This window comes from Rattus rattus, chromosome 7 (genome assembly GCF_011064425.1).
Source record: "Rattus rattus isolate New Zealand chromosome 7, Rrattus_CSIRO_v1, whole genome shotgun sequence".
NCBI lineage: Eukaryota > Metazoa > Chordata > Mammalia > Rodentia > Muridae > Rattus > Rattus rattus.
In genome coordinates, this window is record NC_046160.1 from 44875169 (window position 1) to 44893157 (window position 17989).

The 17989-nt window shown below is 43.4% G+C and overlaps 1 protein-coding gene across 1 annotated transcript; it reads right to left on the reverse strand.

Moving 5' to 3' along the window:
- Positions 1–5847: 5847 nt before the first annotated feature.
- On the reverse strand, positions 5848–6461 carry LOC116904867 (60S ribosomal protein L13-like). Its single transcript, XM_032907459.1, has 2 exons — positions 6184–6461; positions 5848–6050 (listed from the first exon to the last, which is right to left on the reverse strand). The coding sequence occupies exons 1-2, from the start codon at positions 6428–6430 to the stop codon at positions 5848–5850; spliced, it is 450 nt and encodes a 149-aa protein (XP_032763350.1). The 5' UTR covers positions 6431–6461.
- Between the last annotated feature and the right edge of the window lie 11528 nt (positions 6462–17989).

The following is a 17989-nucleotide window of genomic DNA, read 5'->3' on the forward strand; positions in this document are numbered from 1 at the left end:
AAATATAGTGCTGACACGCTGGGGTATTTAACAACTGTCTGATAAAAAAGAAACTGGGACAAATGGCTAACTGTGGTATCTATTAGCATGCCATCGTACAGTGCTAGCCTCCAGGAGGCTTCCTCAATATAACAATATCACAAATACCTGTGGTTCTTTTCAGCCCTGTGGGCCCCACTGTCTCCCCTAAACTTCAGCTTGTGGGCTTACCTCCCCCTAGCTTCTCTTTTCTATATAACTCTGCCATTTGGCTCTCTACTCCCCTCTCCTCTCTCATTCTCATTTTCCTTTCTTGCCCCTATTTCCTCTCATGGTTAGGTCCAAACCTCTGGCCATGTTTGGTCTACCACTTTCTCTCCCTGCTCAGGACTCTTCCAGATGCTGTCCTCTCCCTCATATCTACAGTAAAAACCTTCCTCTCGACCATACCTCAGAGAGGTCATGCCTTCAGTTTATACATCTGGTGCTGAAAACCTCACTTTATACAACAACTTAGACTGCTAAAGAGGTAGTTTTTACCCAGGAAGTGCTTTTTACCCATCACCTCCATCAAACATAAGATTGATTAAAAACTATAGGTTAATAATAATGACTTAATACTAGAGAAGTAGGATTTAAAAGAACTTTAGATTGTACCTATAGACTGTTACAGTTTTGCAGGATTTTATGATATACTGTTAGGAAGTCCTCTGGAGTATCCTGCCATGGTGGAGTATGCTTATAAAGCCCTTGGAAGGCTGAGGCAGGAGGATTGCAAGGTCAAAGGCAGCCCGAGTGGCAAGTAACAACACTTGCCGAGGGCTTGCTTTAGTAAAACCCGGAACGTTTACCCAATGTGGCCTTGCCTTGGACGCCCTGCTTCTTCTGTGTCTGCTTTCTTCTCCCATCTATTAGAGTTGCCATGTTCTATCAGGGCAGGAGCGGTGTGACAAGGCAGTCTTCTAAGTTCCTGTTAATTATATACAGGCCGACACAGTGCTTTCACTTTTCATTTTCTATTAGCTGTAAAGCTAATGAGTTTTCTTGTAGCATTTCCCTTTCTGTATAACGTACTCTGACGGTACTATCCCTTCTAGTATGCACTTCCAGTTTCCCTCCACCTCCCTAATAGTTTCCCTTACTACCATGTCCCCTACATCCCACGGATGAGAGGGACTTTGGGATGCTTAGCTTTGTAATACCAGCTTTGTCCATTTCCCTGTAAGTTCTGTAACTTTGTCCTTATGGTTGAATAGTATTCTATGTGTGAACGGAACATTTTTTTAATCACCCATCTGTTACTGGATACCTTGGCTGTGTTGGCTAGTGAGTATTGTCACAGTAAAATGAATGTGCAGATATCTGTATAGTAAGTTAACTGATTCATCTAGCCATAGTCCCAGAAGGGTCATGTTGGAATTCTGTTTTTAAAGGAACCTCCACACTGTTTTCCATAGTGACTGAACTGTTTTCCATTCCAAACCGTGGTATATAAGTTTTCCTCCCCTTCCCAATCCTCACCAACATTTGTTGCTTCTTGATTTCTTTGTTACACATTCTTACTGGGGAAATTTTTGCTTCCCTAATGGCTAGAGATGTTGGACATGTTTCATATAATTTTTTTAATAGTTTTTGAACATTTTATTTATTTATGTGTACAAGTTTACTGCCTGTGTGTTATTCACCATATGCAGGCACTGCTCATGGAAGCCAGAAGAGGGCATCAGATCTTCTGAGGCTGATTGTCTCAACAGAGGGTTGTGAGCCACTCACTCTATGGATACTGGTAACTGAACTCAGGTCCTCTGCGAGAGCAGATAATTAATTGCTCTTAACTGATGAACAATCTCTTCAGCCCCTCAAATGTTTATTGTCTGTTTGAAAGGTCTCTATTTACTTAATTTGCCCATGTATCATCTGTTGTTTTAATGTTTATTTGTTTCACTTTATGTATTTTGGATAACAGTCCCCTTGTCAGATTAATTACTGACAAAGGTTTTCTCCTGTTCTGTAGATTCCCTTGACCTTGATGATTGTTTTCTTTGCTATACAGCAGCTTTTTAATTTAAGCAGTCCCACTTGTCAATTCTCACTATCATTTCCTGACCTATTGGAGTCCTATTCAGAAAGTTACTGCCTGTTTTATACTGTATTTTCCTGTAATCAATTCAAAGATTCAGGTCTTAACATTTAAGGCCTGTGGTTAATTTTGAGCTGATTTTTCTTTGGAGCAAGTTTTTCTCCACATGTGCACCTTGGCACTCAGACACAAATAAATAAACATAAGAGAAAAAACTTTTAATAGATTTTAAATAAATTAATATTTATATAGAATAGTGTTGTCTCAAAGTTTATAAATGTGAGAAGCCATTTTAATGGACAACCTGAAGCAACTAGGTGATACATTTTGAGTCTGTGTATGTGCGTATACACACTCATATATAGTTTTATTTTGATTTGCCTTTTTGACACAGGATCTGGCCATGGAGCTCATACTGGACTCCTACTTGGCAGTCATCTCGCCTATCCTTCCAAATGCCGAGATAGACATATTTATGTGCCAATAGGCTTAACCCAAAGCGTGTGTTTTCTTCTTACTGGCAGACTACTAACGTTTGAATCACAAGCTAACGATTCAAGATACTTCGGTGGCCTTCTATTTACAGCACTGCCTATGCTAGGAGAAGAATAGGATGGATGTCAGAAAGTGTGTTTTGTTGAGAGGTTATTTCAGTGTCTTGAATACAAGACCAGGCCAACAACCTTCATCTCCAGATACTCTTTCAGTTCAAAGATGGTATAAGGCAGAAGCCCTGTGTAACACGCAAGCTAGCACTTAGAGAAATGCTTAAAGACCTGTTGTGGTTTGAATAGTTATGGCCCCCATAGATTCATGTGTTTGAATGCTCGACCATAGGAAATGGCACTATCAGGAGATCTAGCCTTATTGGAAGAGGTGTGGCCTTAATAGAGGAATTATGTCACTGTGGAGGCAAGGCTTTGAGGTCTTAAATGCTCACACTACACCCGGTGTGAGCCTCCTTGCTGCCCTGCAGATCAAGATGTAGAACTCTCAGCTCCTTCTCTAGTATCATGTCTGCCTGCACGCTGCCAAGCTTCCCGCCATAATGAAAATGGACTAAACCTGTGACACTGTGAGCCAGCCCCAGTGAAGTGAACTCCTTTATAAGAGTTGGTCACAGGGTCCATTCACAGCAATGGAAACCCTAAGACACCCGTATAATTAACTTTTGTGTAACCTACATTCAGTGAAACCAATGAGAGTTAAACTTTCTGTAGTGACTTAAGCTAAGCCTCTGGAAACATAGGCTGTGTGGCTTATGTAAGAGGCACTGACCAGCTTGACTTGTACCAGTGATTCACATTTGCATGCCAATATGTTGGCAGAAAGCCCTTTAAAATAATAAGAAGCTGCATTACAGTTCTCTAGAATAACATAACGAATAACATTAAACACTTTATATATAAACGGGGACTTACTAGAGTGACTTACAGGTTCTGGTCCAGCTAATCCAACAATGGCTGGCTATGAACAGAAAGTCCAGGAATCCAGTAGTTGTTCAGTTTCTGGGCCTGGATGTCTCAGCTGGTCTTTACACTGGAATCCCAAGGAAGTTGACTCTTCTGCCAATGAAGGAATGTTATTGAGGTGAGAGCAAATGCTTCCTTCTTCCATATGCTTATATAGGCTTCCAGGAGAAGGTGTGGCCCAGATGAGAGGTGGATTTTCCCAGCTACAAAGATGTGGACTAAAGCATGTCTTCTAGTCTCCAGATCTGGATCAGAGACCTGTCTTTCTACCAAGGATCCAGATTAGAAGTGAAATCTCCCCACTTCAAATTAAACGAAATCCCTCACAGGTGTGTGTAGGTTGATGTCACTATGCAGGTGAAAGCAGGTCCAGGATAGGACAAGGCCTGTCATTGGACGAGAAAGAAGGATGGGCGGGAGAGAAGTTTTAGGAGGAGACTGGAGCGAGGGGGAGCAGCTGAGAGAACATGGAGACAGATGTTAAGATTTCTCTCTGCACATTTACAGGTTGATATGACTATTCTTAAGGGACGGATGTGTAGAGGATTTTGTGCTGATTAAATGGGCAGTTATGTCTTATCAATTGGATTAGAGGTTATTGTGTTGTATGTCCTTTCATGTGGTGAGTTAATTGAGTTCAAGAGAGTGTGGTGGCGGGACACGCTGAGTCTGCCATGGGACTGGAATGTGTATGTCTGGCATGGTGGCAACCAACCTTGGGAACTACACAGGTAGAGAGATTGCCCCTGGGCTCAGAGAATTGCCATCAGCAGTGTGATATGGGGTGGAGGAGCTTGGTGGGTGAGATGCTTTGTTGGCTGAGATGGAAATATCCCACAGATGCCATGTGGCCCTACAGTGCCAGCACTAGTGCAGGATAAAAGAAACCTTTTTTTTTTTAAATTTAAATTTAAAGTTTTACCACAACAGGTGTGTAATTTCACTTTTGGGTTTTAGTAAATTCCAGATGTATTCAAGTTGACAATCACGAATAATCGTTAAAGAAACCCAAGACCAAACACCCAAGGTTTAGCGTGTCCTTACTCCTTATATCCCGCAACACAAATGTAAAGGGAAAAACAGAGGCTGTGGAATATGCTAAACTTTTGGCCAAAAGAATGAAGGGAGACAAAAATACCAGGAACAGATTGCCAAGAGACACAGGCTCTTCTTGGAGAGGGCTTTTACTTCTCAGTCTGAACCCTGTCAAAAAGAAGTCTTCAAGTGATCAGACCTTTAAAAAAGAGAGAGGGAGAGGGAGGAAGGAAGGAAAGGAAAACACCACCACCAAAACCAAAAAACAAAACAACAACAACAATGCAGGCTCAGTAGTATCCACTAAATGTTACAAATATGATAAGCAGAAATACATCAGGGGGAGAGGAGAAAGTACTGGCTAATTATGTGCCTTATCAAATTATAGCCACCAGTCACAGGAAAACTAGAAAGGGAAATAAAAATAAGATAGAGAGCATGTATTAAGTTTTCACTAATTATCTAATATTTTAAGTTGAAAGTAGTTTAAGGTATAACACTTGTGGAGCAAACACTAGCCACATTAAATATTGTACTAAGGCTCAGTGGATCCGAGCACTGACTGCTCTTCCAGAGGTCCTGAGTTCAATTCCCTAGTAACCACATGGTGGCTCCCAGCCATCTGTAATGGGATCCGATGCCCTCTTCTGGCCTGCAGGCATACATGCAGGCAGAATGCTTTATACATAATGAATAAATAATCTTTTTAAAAATTGTACTAAAATTTTATTGCATAAATTTGAATAAATTGATAGTAGAAAATGTTCATGTAATTTTAATTGAAACGTGTTCTTACACGACTTATATACACACACAAGCAATTACAGACGGCTCTCCTCATCCTCTCACATCTTTCTACCTTCCCTGTCCATCCCCTTGCTCTCCACAAATCTCTAACATTCATGCCGGTCATCTTATTTTGTTGCCCATTGGCTTTAACCGGGGCTTTGTCCGTGACCAGGGATCTGGAGCTGTGGGTTGGAGCCTGGTGGGCTCAGCAGTGGGCACACAACTGAGAGCAGGAACCCTCCTTTCCCAGGCTCTGTCACTAGCCCGTAGTTCAGTAAAGAGTAGGGCCCATGAGCGCCTCCCCATTTTAGGACTGATGTACGCAGGCGTAGTCCTGTAAGTAACCACTCTAGTTGAGGGTTAATGACTGTAGTGGTTGTATCAACTGGAGTATGGATTTTCACTGGCCTTCATCCTGCTTCTAGCTCTTTTTTTTTTTTTTCTTTATGGAAAATTTATTGCAACTCTCTGACTGCACATTACTTTTTCCTCTCAAAGTCTTGCTCTGCAGCTTCTTTCGCCCTTTTGGCTCGAATGCGGAAGAGCTCGGGCCATGCAAAGGCTGACGAAAGCCTTAAGGTTCTTCTCCTCTTCTGTGATGGCTCTGGCCTTTTCCTTTTTGTACACATTCCGGATGGGCATCACAGGTCCTGTTAGCTGAGTGCCCAATTTAAGTTCTTCATGAGAACTGTCTCAGAGCAGAAGGCTTCCTGGGGAAAAGTACGAGCTTGGAGTGGTGCTCCTTCAGGCGCTGCACGTTGGCCTGCAGTGATTCAGCGGATTTGTTTCGCCTCCTTAGGTTCACAGAGATCCAGATGGCGTGTGCCATTTTCTTGTGGATACCAGCCACCCTGAGTTCCTCCAGGCTGAAGCCCCTGCCAGCCCGGACCTTGGTGCGGTATCTAACCGTAGGGTACATCACGATGGGCCTGATGGGACCCGACGTGGGGCGAGGGGCAATGCGGCACGCTTTCGCCTGCCAGGCCTTGTATCTGCGGATCTTGCGTGCCGGCTGGTTGAACCAAGTGTCCACTCGCTGCTGCCAATCCTTGTGGAAGTGGGGCTTCAGGATCATGCCATTCCGGCTGGGCCCATGGCTGCCTCCTGTACAGGAGAACGGCCGAGACCTGCTTCTAGCTCTTACATCTCACCCCTTCTGCAAGGTTGCCTGAGCCTTAGAGTGAGTGACCTAAATATCTTGCTTAGGGCTAAGTCCACACCTGTGACTTATTCTCAGCATTTCGAGAAGCCATGAGTCTCTTGCATTCATTGTCATTCATTGTGAGGAGAGGGTTCTCTGAATAAGGCTTCGAGTAGCTTTTGTCTGTAGGGATGAACAGATATTCAGAAGGTAGTCTAATGATAGTCAGTTCCTTAATGACAACAATAAGTTCCTCCTCTGGGCCTGTGACTCCACAGGCCTGAGTCATTAAGTGGGGTTTGTCGTGCTAGGCATGGGTTATTCCCTTCTGTGGAACAATCCTCAAATACAGCCAGAGGGCAGTTGGTTAGTCCAACAGCAGTCATGCCACTATTGCACAGGTAGGTGAAGCCTGGCAGGGTGTCTTAGTTCCTACGTTTCCCAGTAGTGCCCTTACCCGCAGCAGCCAGCATAGCTCCCACCTGGCACTTCAAAAGCTAGCCAACAGGAATGAGGTTTCCAATTCAGTTCCGTACTGCCTTTTTTTTTCTTTCTTTTGTATCTTGCAACCAAGGTGGGTAGTGTCTTCCGTAATCTGATCTCGTGGGCAACCAAGAGGACTGACATTGTATTGTGACCCTCTTCAGTGTCTCTCTGTGTGTGTCTTTAATTTGGGTTATATGACAGTGGTCTTCTATGCGGCTTCCCTATATTCCTTTGTCGATCCTCCCCACATCATCTCTGTAATCTGCCTCTGATCTCCCCCACTGCTTAGACCTTAGTGTCCCGTCTTACTGTCCTTTTAGGCTCCTCCCTTAAGATGCCTCCCTCCAGGTGTCCCTCACAGCCAGAAGCCACTCAGCCCACAGTTTGAAGGGTCAAGAGTTGATAAAGCACCTGAAACAGGGAAGCAAAGACAACAAAGCTGTTGTAAAGAAATTTTCTCATAGCCTTTCTCCTCAGACCTTCCAGCTTCCCACTAATCGCCAGCTGAGTCACCTGTTTTAGTTGTCAGCTGACACAAGAGCCAGGAAAGCTCATCAGGGAAGCCAGGTGCCTTGTATTGCTAGAATAGAGGTGGGGCAGAGACTGCTGCATTTACAGTGAACCTGCTGCTATAGAAATGGCTGCTTATCTACTCATGAACATGTAGGGAGCGATAAGTGCCTGTGCCATACCGTGTGCTAATGGCAATTACCTTAGTCCATTTGGTGTTATCACAAAATAAAATAGATCGGGCGGATAACAAACTTAAGTTTATTTCTTGAAGTTCTAAAGGATGAAGATCCCAAGGTTCAGTGTCTGGTTAGAGCTTATTTTCTCGGTTCATAAATGGGGGTGCGATAATTGTCTTCACTGTTGTAAAAGGAAAGGCATCTCTCTGGTGTCTCTGGAATTTTATCGTAACTCCATCACCTCCCCTGATCTCTCCCTCCTAATACTGGCATAATGTCAATTAGGTTTTGACATATGAATTTAGGGAAGACATAAGCATTCGGGACACAGCAAATGTTGTTTCTGGATAAAATGAATTGAGGTGATTGGTAGCATGCTTTGTTTTAGAGCTGGGATCTCGAATAGTCAGGCTAGCCCTCATCAGATTTGCTTTGTGGCCGAGGTTGACTTTGATGATCCTCCTCCACCTCTGGGTGCTGAGATTACATGCATACGACACCACACTCGCCCTCTGCACTGTGATTCTTAGAAGAGTATCCGTGCATTATTCTGTACTATTTGAATGCTGTGGGTTTATCTTTAAGTTAGATTTGGGGGGTTGGTTTTGGGGGGTAGGGTTTCTCTGTGTAGCCCTAGCTGTCCTGGAAAGTCACTGTGTAAACCAAGCTGGCCTCAAGCTCTAGAGATGTGCACAGCACCCAGCATTCATAGTTTTAAACTTTTCATTCATGTATTTGAATGAGATGGACTTAATTGACTTAAGTTTTAAAAAAATGTAAAATTTAAGCGGAGCTCTAGAATTAAGAACATATGTGATGTAAATCAGTCTAATGTACTCTACTCAGGTGGACGTAAATTAAATCTGACACTAAGTGGCCGTGCCTGGGGCTTTATAATGTCCTTTCCTCTGTTTCATTGGTGGATACTTCTCTGTGAATCTCTAAATGATCATCTAGTTGCACTGTCATTATCATACCTTTTTTTTTTTTAAAGAAATCTGGTTTTATAGAAGAAAGGGGATTGGGAGACTTTTTTTAGATTAATGAAACTCAAGAGATTTAGAACTAAATGCAGTCCTTGAAGCACTAGTCTCCAGATGCCATAGGAAACGGGCGTGGAGACATTAGAGACATTTTAAATACATACATGCTAGAAAATAGCAGAACTGCATTGTTTTCTTAGGTAGTGATGGTGCATGAGTTGTTAGGAGGGGCACACTGATGTAGTTAGGATAGAGCATAATACAGCAGCCACCCACAACATCAGCAAGGTACAGGTAAGGCAGGCATGGCCATGTGTTCATGGTGGCCGTACTAATTTTCTTTCAAGTTTGGTTTTTTTTTTTTTTTTGGGTGTCTAAACTATTGTGTAATTAACCATCCTCGTGTTAAAGACTGAACTCTTATGGCTTTCCCAAATCTGAATGTTGACCTCTTCACCCCCAGTTTTTAAAAAGTTATTTATTATTACACGTGTGCCACAGGTCATGTGTGGAAGCCAGAAAACTCCAGTTTGTGGAGTAAGTTGGTTCTCTTTCTATCCTCATGTGACCTCTAAGAATCAAACTCAGGTCTCCAGGGCCGAAAGGCAAGAAAGAGCCTTTACCCACAAAGCCATCTGCCATCCCCAACCTCCAGTTTTATGGTATTACGCTAGGATCGTCATTGGGTTATTAGCATTAGACGAGGGCATGTAGGTGGAGAATCAAACTGCTTCCTTGGGAACCTGTTGGCGTTTGAGCCTCATCTCCAGGGCACTAAAGCACACCGCCATCTGCTTGCCTCCCATATGCAGACACAGAACGCTGGCTTCTTCAATCACACAGGTGACGTGGTGTTCTAGAACTATGGTTACAGGGTAGAGCACACCGAGAGTTTGGCTCTGCACTGCTTCCTCTGACTGAGCTTAGAAACTTCCCAAACTTCTCCTTGTCTTAGCCTCTTTGCCTTTCAAATAGGGATGCTTGCCCTAGCCTGCAGTGGGCTTTAGGAAATGAAATTGAGCAGTGGCATTAACTAGCCTCAAAACCAGCCATCCTCCCATCACTTCCTTCCTCAGGTAAGTAAAAAATGCTCAACTCAAACCTGTTCAAGGAGATAATGTCCACTAGGTGGCACCAGCCACAGGTAAATAAACTATCCCAAGAATCCATAGTCAAAAAATTGGAAAGTATAAGGAAACAAAGCTGTAGTAGTAATAATCAATGTTCGTATCTATAAGTTTTCTGTAACCCCCATCTAAGTGTGCAACACACAGCAGCAGAGCATCAGACAGTAAAACTTTAGTTCAGATTTGGGATTTCAAGACCCCTCTGGATACAGCTCTGCTTAGATAACTCGAGCTTTTGTTCTGCAGAAACCTTCTTGGCTTTTTTGTTTTTTGTTTGGTGATTATTTTGCTAAAAGGGTGTGATTCGGAGAAGTATCCTCTTGTGAAACCAGTGATTTGGTATAACCATTGTCTTTACAGATTATTCCTTTACTCAGCCTGTAATTCCCTGAGTAATTACTGAGTATTCGCTGTGTGTTTGACACTGTTGTAGGCACTGTGGTAGATATGATGCTGCTCCAGATGGCTTAGACAGGTTGTCATAACAGAGTTATCAGGCTGACAACCAGGACAAGTGATCGAGGAGCACTCATGAAAGCGCCCCCTCTGACTGTGGGGCTGGCATCCCAGTCAGAACCTTGCCAGCTTTTCCCAAATGCTGTTTTTATCCTGGTGTCCACAGTCCTTCTTCCAACATACCATCGGAATTGCTGAAATGGTGACCCCTCCCCCTCGGGAGAAAACAACCACCCACTCATTCCTTGTGCTCCCAACTTTCACCCTCTACCCACAATTAAGCTTTATGACCTCTTTGAACTTGCTTTTATCTATTTTGGTTTGCTTTTGAGAAAGGATCTCAGTGTGTAGCGCACGTTGACCTCAAACTCATGGTTCTCCTGCCTTCTTCACCTGCCTCATTTTGGGATCACGGGTGTACAGTGTCACATCTAGCTTGGAACTTGCTTTCTGGTGGGGTAAAGCTGACAGTATACACACAACAGCTAAACAATAATTTCAGACAGGTTCAATGTTCCGAAGTGCTTAGAGCAGGTCATGCAGCAGAAAGCACAAACCATGCTTAGAGCAGGGCATGTGGCAGAAAGCACCCATGGCACGGGATGGGGAGTGCATATGTAATGCTCTGGGCAGAGGGTATCTCGTTGGGAAGATGAGACCTGGGAAGTAAGAAATTCGTAGTCTTTGCTTAAAAACTTGAGGAAGTTAATGAGGAAAGAGCTACATGCAAAGGTGCTAACAGATGCGAGCTGACGAAAGAATTGAGTGATGCCAGAGGACTTAGAATCTTACGATTTGCTGAAGTTAGATGGGGAAATATCTTACAGGAGGAGAGGTACTTAAGTACTAACAGATTTGATTCAGTACAGAAAGATGAACAGGAAAGGAGTAGAACCTCTTAAATAGAGGGGTTTCCTTTGATGGGAGCTGAAACACCTACCTTAGAGTTCCTTTCCCTTCAATTTAATAATTTTCTCTCGATTTCCTCATTCCGTCTGATGATTCCTTCTCTCCTTTCCACACCACCCTTTAGTTAAGCTTGTGTGCAGGGCTCTGTACAGGGCACTCTTCTCACTGTCTACTAAATGTAGATTGCTGTAGCAATCTTACTCAGCCTAGAGCCCCAGACCTCACACCTCCTCTCCAACTCCACATATTTTTCAATCTCCCAAATTCATATCTCCCCTGGCCATTTAATTTAGCTTGTTGTGATATAGGTATGGCCCCCATAACCTCATGTGTTTGAATACTTGGTCCTTAGGGAGTGGCACTGTTTAGGTGGTGTGGCCTTATTGAAGGAAATATGTCACTGTAGAGGCAGGCTTTGAGGTCTCCTATGCTTAAGCTATGCCCACTGTGGCTCACTGTCTCTTCCTCCTTCCTGTGGATCACTCTTAGCTCCTTCTCCAGCACCATATCTGCCTGCACGCTGCCATGCTTCCCACCATGATGATAATGGACTGACCCTCTGAACTGTAAGCCAGCCCCAATGAAATGCTGTCCTCTAAGAGTTGCCTTTGTCATGGTGTCTCTTCAGAGCAATGGAAACCTATCTAAGACAGCTGCTTGCTTTGGTTTCTTGTTTGTATGTTGGTTTTGTTTTTCAAGAGAGGGTTTTCCTATGTATCCCTGGTGGTCCTGGAACTCACTGTGTAGACCAGGCTGGTCTTGAACTCAAAGATCCTCCTGCCTCTGCATCCCAAGTGCTGGAATCAAAGGTGTGCACCACCACCACCACCACCACCACCACCACCACCCAGCTCTTTTAGTTGCTTACTTGACACTTCCTTTGTATAACCACATCTTTAACTTAACACATCCAAAATTGAGATTTAAGGTTTTTGAGTCCCCCTGCCCTTCTGTAGCACACAAACTGCAGCATGGGTCTCTGTGGGGACCAATCGTGACCTCTGCCCTGATCTTTGATATGTACAGCGTCATGGTTAACATCTCTGTGCGCACTAAGACTCCTATTCTTCTCTCCCACAACCTTTGACAGACGACATTTATGTGCATCCTTTACGTTAGCTCCAGACATATGGATGAAGTCTGTGCTGCCCCGCCCCTTCCTTACCAGTCCACTTGCCTTCTTTCACACCGCTGTGATCATGTGTTGAAATGTGGGTATCTACGATTAAAATAGCCTGGAATGCTGAGGCATGATGTGGAGGAAACCTATCCCAGCATCACTTGGACCTGCTGTGAACTTTCAGCAAGGATAAAACCTCTCTCTCTCTCTCTCTCTCTCTCTCTCTCTCTCTCTCTCTCTCTCTCTTCTTTCTCCCTCCCTCCCTCTCTCTTCTCCCTCTTAATCTCTCTCCCTCCCTTCCTCTCCTCTCTCTCTCTCTCTCTCTCTCTCTCTCTCTCTCTCTCTCTCTGTGTGTTTACTGTTGTAATCCAATCAAACCCATACTGACTAAGTGCTATGCGACTACATATTTTTTGACAAATGTCTTCCAGCTATTATTTCTGACTAACTGGCATCCATATGTCTCCCTAAACAGAAATTCTAGAACTGCAGTGTCCCACGCCATCCCTCTGCAATGTTCTCAATTTCAGTAATTATCATACATTTAGTTACTCAGTCAGATCCCAAAGCAAGGAGCAATTGTCGTAATTCCTCTTCTTCCTCAACACTAAGCCTGATCAGGAAGAGTCTCTAAATGTCTCTCTCCTACATCCTGACCCTCTACAACCTCCTTCTTCCCATTCCTGCTTTCAGACAGGGGTAGCACAGGAGTTCCAGCCCCTCCCCGCTCCCCTTGCCATCTAGTTTGTTCTTCTGAGAACTAAAATAATAGGTTCTCTTGTAGCCTTTAGGGGAAACGCCCTGTTCATAAAAATATACCAATCTGCATTTCACAGAGAAACCTTTTCTAAAATGTAAATCTGGCCGGATATGAGGCCTTACCATTAAGAAGGAACTCTTGAGTTCAAGGCCAGCCTGGTCTATAGAGTGAATGCCAGGGCTACACAGAGAAACCCTGTCTCAAAAAACATAAATGAATAAGCAAACAAACAAACTGGAAATCTGATTATATTTTTCTGTTTAAAAACACTCCCTACAGCTGGGTGTAGTGGTGTTCAACTTTAATCCCAGCACTCAGGAGGCAGAAAGAAGCAGGAGGATCTCTGAGTTCAAGACCAGCCTGGTCTACAGAGTGAGTTCCAAGAGGGCCAAGGCTATACAGAGAAACCTTGTCTTGAAAAGTATGTTGGGGGCCGTACTCTGGCAACTTTCGTGTCTTCCGTGTCTCTTGCTACACTTGAGTTGAACACAACACCCGCTGCACCAAATTGAGTTATTTCATGCCTTCAGAACGCATGCTTCAAAGCTGCCCAGGTCTGTATGTTCTTCAGGTTCGTCTCTGATACTTTGTATCGCTGCTAGTATCTCCCATCAAAGGCACTACCACAGTGACAGTCTGACCTCCAGGGTCACGGCTTCTACAGCCACAGGTTCAGTGACCCACAGGTATAAACAGTTGAAAATTCTACGTTACCCAGTAGTATCCTTGACAGCAATTAATTTGCTCTATTATCTCAGGGGGAATATTTTTGTTTTTGTGTCGTTTCTTTACAGCGCTGGAGATTGAACCCAGGGCCTTGTATATGCAAAGCATTATTGACTACCGAGCTAAGCACCAGCCTATCTAGAGAGGACTGCGAATGTTTTCCACACAAAGAAACAGTGAGTGTTTGAAGTGATGTATAGGCCATTTGCCATATGATTAATGATTAATTACATGATTAATATGTTGTTTACATATATTAAAATATAATGTACCTTGTAAACATGTACGATTATGTCAGTTAAAAAGTCTTAATGTTTGAAAAAAGTTGTATCTGTATTCAACACTCAGACTTGTCAGTGTTTCTTAGAAATATAGTGTAATTAATCGCACAGCATAGACACTGTATCGGGCACTCTCATTAATACAGAGATAAAGGAAGCACAGGACTGCCGGGTGTGCACCGTAGTTCCTAGGCCAATCCTCTGTGGATGCAGGATAACTGCTTTTCTTGGTATGTTTGCTTCTCTGTTAATCATTTCCCACATTAAACTATGAATTTCATTAGAACGGAGAGTGTATTTGTTTTGTTTACTGTTCCCCGGATGCCCAGTCGCTAGTCTTTGTGCCAGTTATGAAACAGGTACACGGTAAAGGATTAATGAGTAAGAGAATGAGGCGCCGATGGAGGGTCCAGTGCCTCGGCTTAAGGGTCCGGAAGTTGCGGAAACAAAGGATGTTGATCTCCTCTTTTCTCCCAATAGCTCTTTAGCTTCCTCAGATGAGGTGACTACTGTCCGTCTAGGCTAGCCACCCAGTGTGGAAGAGAGCAGAGGCACCACACTCCCAAAGTTCCAAGCGCTTTAATTCCTTGGGAGGAGGTGGCAGAAACATAGAGCCCTCATTTACTAAAGCTTGTTATTTTGCCACAGACATTTAATAACTGGTTTAAACAAAAATATTAAGCAATCTCTTCTTTGTTTTAGAGACTGCATGTTCCTTTTTTATGAGCAAGTAAAACCACAGAAAGTCAGTAAATTCCAAGCGCACACATATTTATAAGGGAAGAGTAACTAGGATTTAACTCAGTATCTACTCTCTCTCCCATGCTTTTCAATAGCACGTATTTTCTTCTCTTGATTATAAAAGCGAGGCTTCATATAATTATATGCGATACTAAAATTCTGAAAGGACAAACTGTGGAAACAGTCACCCCAGTGAACTGCCTTTATATTTCTAAATCACAAAAGCTACTGTTTCTTCTTTCGTCTCTTACTCTCTCCTTGGGGGAAAAAGAAACAAAAACAAACGCTTCATTCATCCCTACTTTAATTTCCTCTGAATCTATTTCTAGGTACCTAGGTCAGCTGATTGGATTAGCCAGGTAATGTAACCCAGCACTTTGCCTTTATCTCTTACCAGATGAGATTAAAACCCAAGCTCCTTAATGCAGTATCCGAGGCCCTTCATTATCTGGCTCCTGTCCACCTTCCAGCCTTTCTCACCACTTCCTTCCCTGACTCAGCCGAGAGCTTACAGACAAAGGCCATGGACTAATAGAAGTCTTGACTGTGCTCAGACCTTCCCTACTCCACGAGAAATGTGGGAGTGCCACATGCTACCAGAGGTGGTGAGATCCACTCCAGGGTTCGTAGTCTTGTAAATCTAAGAATGCAAGAACTGACTCAGAAGAAAGCCTGAGGAGAGTTTTTTAGAGTTTAAAAGAAAAACCTTGAGGCTGACAAGCATCAGTTTCGGCTGTCTAGAGGAGGAAGATGAAGAGAAAGAGAAAACTATGCAATTTGAATTAGCAATGAAATTATTAGTAATGAATCTGTAATGGAGGTCAAGCCACATGGCAGTCAGAAGACACCTGACAAAAGACCGTGGGAAGCTTCAGAGACAAAGTAAGGAAGCCTCCAGTGTCATGCTTAGGAAAAGAAAAAAAGAAAAGCTACAGGTCTCAGAGTAAGTGCTTAGAAAAGCAGATATGCTTAACAGGGCCATGGCTCCATAGGCCAGGTACAGGATTTCTGAGAATGGAAAGTAATTATCTCAAACCAACAAACAAAAGCACCTATCTCATTAAAAGAATGATTATTCTTCCCATCGCTTTAGCTTTCAAATTAGGTGAATCGATCTCCCCAAGGAATGGTCCCTTAATCCAGTGGTTGACTAATCCAACTGGATTAACCTTTATATTTGGGGTAGCTGGGAATGTAGGAGCACCCCCCCCACACATCTCCAGGTAACCTTTCATGATTTATACCCCTAACACCTCACACAATCAGGGCTACTTGCAGTTAAGTGCAGAATTCAGAGAGGATCAGGAGGAAGTGAACAAAATCCCAGGTGAGTGTTCAGTAATCTTCCCTATGCCCTTCTATATGGAAGGATCAACAGCCAACCCCTAGGTCGGTTACCAGTGGTCAAGCTGTTCTGACAAAGTCTGCTGTTGTCGTGAAGACACTGTTCAACAGCAAAGGCCAGCCTCCCTGGTCACCTGCAACATAGGCCACCCTCACTGGTCACCTGCAACAAAGGCCAGCCTCCCTGGTCAGGCTGGTTGGCTAACGGCTTCATGATATTCTTTCACATCTAAAGAGCCTTGTATATGTCCTGCTGTGTGGTCTAGAGCTCCTTATGCATGGGATGGTACAGCTAGAAATGAAGCTGCAGAAGAAAGATATTTTCTCCTTGGAGACTCCCTGGAAGTCAATGCAAACAAGACTAAGTGTTCAACTTACCATGGTGACCGAACTTTAATATCAGGTGTGACCTTTCCACTCCCAAAGTCCTTATTCAGCCAGAAGCCTGAGGGTGATGTAATGCAGCGAGGTTTACCTGACTCTAGAGTATCTTTTCAAAGGGACTGTTCTGGTCTCCTTTCTGATGCTATGATAAACCTGAATAAAATACCTTGAGGAGAAAAGGGATTTCTTGCTTTATACTCCAGTTAACAGTCTATCATCCAGGGCAGGAGCTCAGGGACCCTGGAGGCATGAACTGAAACAGTGGCCATGAAGGAATGTTGCTTATCTGTTTCCAGGCTACCTTTCTTATACCTCCAAGGAGCACCTACCTAGGAATGTCACCACCCATGGTGGGCTAGGCCTTCCCACATCAATCAATAATTTAAAAAAGACAGCCCATAGGCATACCAATAACCCATGTGGTGGAAGTATTTCCTCAATTGGGTTTCCCTCTCAATTCCTTCCGAGTGACTCTAGTTTGTGTCAAGTTGACAAAAGCCAGTCACTAAGGGACTGATCCTCAGAAGGAGTCTTGTGCTGATGGGATAATTAAACTTGATTTGGGTGGTGTTTATATGAATCTGTACATGAGATATAGTTGTGTAGAGCTGTATGTACACATGAACATGTAATTGCGTCTGTGATGAAATGTGAACGAACCTGGTACTCTGTATTAACACCAAGGTACTGTAGTTACAAAGGTGCTCACGTGTGAGGAGACTGGATGATGGGTGCTTGAGAATCTTACTATTTCTTCACAAATTCCTGTGAAAGTATGATCATTTCAATATGACTGTTTAAAGTGAAGGCAGAGGAAGCTCAAAGTATCAGAACTCTTAATCTCCAACAATACACTGTGACCGACTTTAAGCTACAAGACTTTACAGAAACAGTGAAGTCAACAGTACTCTTGAAGAGAAGGATGAAGCAGGCTACCTCAGTTGCTAAGGAGGCTGAGGTTCTCAGTCACTACAACAGGAGGAATGCTCTCTTAGCATCAAGGTCAGTGTCCAGTCCTTTTCTTGAAAACCAGGTAAGCAAGCAGTTGAGTTACGGTAGAACTTAGCTATAGTTCTTAAAGTTCAGAAAACACTGACTTAGAACACTGCCATTCCTCACCCATGTTAACCTCAGCCAGCATCACTAACTGCCACTTACTGCTGTTATTTCAATACGTAGTGGATATCTAATCTGTGTCAATTCATGCTACTGGGTGCTTGAACTGTGTCCAGAAACAAAATAGAGGACACTGTCATACAGTGGGCTTCATACATAGTATGGGAAAGAGGCAGAAGGAGAATATGAATTATATTTCATAGCAGTAAGAAGACACGGGGCTAAGGAAGGAGTTCCAAGAACTCAGGAGACGTCATTGTGTGGAACAAGAGAGACTCTTGCTTGTATCTGTGAGTTTGATGTCACATCACCCCAGCATTTCTTTCTGTGTCCTCATCACTGTCTTCTTCTGTCTGCCCTTTAGCTTCTTC

What these genes read in the sequence shown, in the direction of transcription:
- LOC116904867 (XM_032907459.1), bottom strand. Translation starts at nt 6,430, where the DNA reads ATGATCCTGAAGCCCCACTTCCACAAGGATTGGCAGCAGCGAGTGGAC. An exon ending in GGCTGGTATCCACAAGAAAA is followed by an intron (nt 6,051 to 6,183) that starts TGGCACACGCCA and finishes GCCTTCTGCTCT; the next exon opens with GAGACAGTTCTCATGAAGAA.